Below are 2,303 nucleotides of genomic sequence, written 5' to 3'. Positions count from 1 at the left end.
ACACAAACACATTCGTTTTCTTCACAGCGAGTTCATTTTATAGTTAAACTAAAAAATTCTCAAACTATTTTAATCACTATTAAATAAAGTTGTTTAATAATACTTAAAGAAATACACATTTCCCGACAATCATCGATTTGCAACACGCACAACCTATTGAAGGTGATTTCATTACGATTGTGGTCTTTCATTTGTTATTGTATTCTTGAGCTTATAGCTAGCCTTTATTCATAGTAAAGAATAAAACCTAAAAGGATACATAGAGTAAGAACTCACGTAACCAACCCACTTGAGGGGGTGGATAGCTATAGTTATAAATTAGTGATGAACAAATGAACAATTGACTGGTTGAGAGCATGTTATGATAATATACAAAACCTCAGGGGTGTTGTTTAGAAAATCACCATGTATTTATAGTGGAAGTGGACTAGTCTCAAGTTATTGAGTGTTGACAAGAGGCTGAATTTTTAATTCTGCCTTTTCTCATCTTAATATAACTTATATTCATCAATGTCTTCTGAAATCTATGAGTTTGATGGCTGTTTCTTCAATGATTCATTTTCACCATTCAATGATTCTTCATCAAGCATTGACATCATGCAAGCTTTCCAAGAACACAATTACAGTTATACCCCTATATCACCACCTTTGGCAAGCCATGAAAATCTTGATGAAACTGACCAAACTATCCCCACCATCCTTTCTACCTCCCCCCCAAACCTTGATAACCTCTCTCTTTACCAAAAGGGTATTCCTGTAACTTCATCAAGTGAAGCTCTTGACTTTTGTGCTTCAGAAGTCAAAATAGAGAACACTCAATTACCATCCTATGATCATTACTACTATGGTGGGTCTGATAATGCACTCAAGATGATGCAAAGGAGTTACAGCAGTAATTCTTTCCAACAAGGAAGATCAAATGGTGTTGTTTATCAACCAAAATTTAATGGCTTGATTGATACTCCACATCTTGATTCCCAAGTCCTCACCTCACTTGATCATTGCTTTGCCTCTACCCATATGAGAAGAGTTTGCAGCACTGGTGATTTGCAAGTTAGCCTCCATCCTTCATTAACTCCAAAATTTGACATAATTTCACTTTTTAGATGCTTTTATCAAAATCACACCTCACTTTTCTTCCTTTTCATAAAAGATTCTCTTTCAAACACTCATTGGATGTGTGTGTATATATATTATGTATGGAGAGGGAGAGAGAGAAAAAGAGGTTCCAACAAAAACCACCATTAACTTAAAAACCACAAAAACTATTATCTCAGTCATTTTTGGTTTTTTCATTTCTTTTGATTATAAGGTTTGTATTGAAATATATATATGAAGCTCGCGAAGTTATATATATAATTAGCTTACGAGCTACATATATATTAATGAAGAGCTAGGTCCCAGCAGAGCCCAGTTGGACCCGCAAGACTCACCTTGAACAGGGACGTCTGCGCACTGACCAACTGCTCCAGCAGGACCCACCATGCTCAAAGAACCTTACGCGCAGTACGCCAGCTGTACCCGCAGGAAAAGCCTCCCAATGGTGAAGTACCCCGCCTGTTCCCGCAGCTGCGGATACAAGCCATCAGGGAAGGCTACCCGCACTAATTGCAAGGCTCACAAGGCATTCGTTACTTCAGTAGTCACATGAAGGAATGAGCAAGGCGGGAACACTCCCGCCTAAATGAGCCACTCCGTATGCTTCTGGAAGGTCTTTCGTACTATACCTACTAAGGTATGGGCGGAACAGACAGTTTGACCAGAGCAGCCCATGAACTAATCACAGGGTGACAGCTCACCGACAACAATACGAGGAGGAGCACCCTCTAGTACTGTTTGTCACTATTAGCCGCTGCCTACTCACCAACCCTTACGATGGGACGTGCGCAGCCTACAGTTGGTGGAACAGTGCGTAGCCGGCAGTAAAGGAACAGTATACAGCCGACCTTATTACTGTTGGCCGTAACCTATCCACCAACCAGCATGGCCTGTGCGTAGTCCACTGTTGGTAGAACAGGAATACTATTCAGCCGGCTGTACCTGCTTGGAAACCTACCTTCGGCTATAAATACTCCAACACCTTGGAATGGTAAGGACATCATCTGATATCTCAATCTTATCTAGCAATCTCTTAATATACACTTATATTCAGAGCAATCTAGTCTGATTCTCACGCCGGAGGGTGGTCACAAGGAGGAACCCCCCCCCCCCTTCTCAGTGACGAGCTTACGGTGTCTGTTTTGCAGGTCTCCAGAAGAACAACCTTCTCTGCTGAACCTCATCCCCGTGGGAAACATTACTTA

At 41.0% G+C, this 2,303-nt stretch overlaps 1 protein-coding gene across 1 annotated transcript; it reads left to right on the top strand.

Annotated features, from left to right (window-relative positions):
* Nucleotides 1-506: 506 nt before the first annotated feature.
* Nucleotides 507-1,267, top strand: LOC143560876 (uncharacterized). The gene has a single exon (XM_077049070.1). The coding sequence runs from the start codon at nucleotides 511-513 to the stop codon at nucleotides 1,246-1,248; it is 738 nt and encodes a 245-aa protein (XP_076905185.1). The 5' UTR covers nucleotides 507-510; the 3' UTR covers nucleotides 1,249-1,267.
* Nucleotides 1,268-2,303: the final 1,036 nt, after the last annotated feature.

The sequence above is a fragment of the Bidens hawaiensis genome, unplaced genomic scaffold, assembly GCF_021521415.1.
Source record: "Bidens hawaiensis isolate Kalapana, Puna unplaced genomic scaffold, B.hawaiensis_p1.1 tig00020504_1, whole genome shotgun sequence".
NCBI classification, from domain to species: Eukaryota; Viridiplantae; Streptophyta; class Magnoliopsida; order Asterales; family Asteraceae; genus Bidens; species Bidens hawaiensis.
This window is presented reverse-complemented; position numbering and strand designations above follow the sequence as displayed.

Excerpts from the sequence above, each read along its gene's own strand:
- LOC143560876 (XM_077049070.1), top strand. The coding sequence starts at position 511 with ATGTCTTCTGAAATCTATGAGTTTGATGGCTGTTTCTTCAATGATTCA.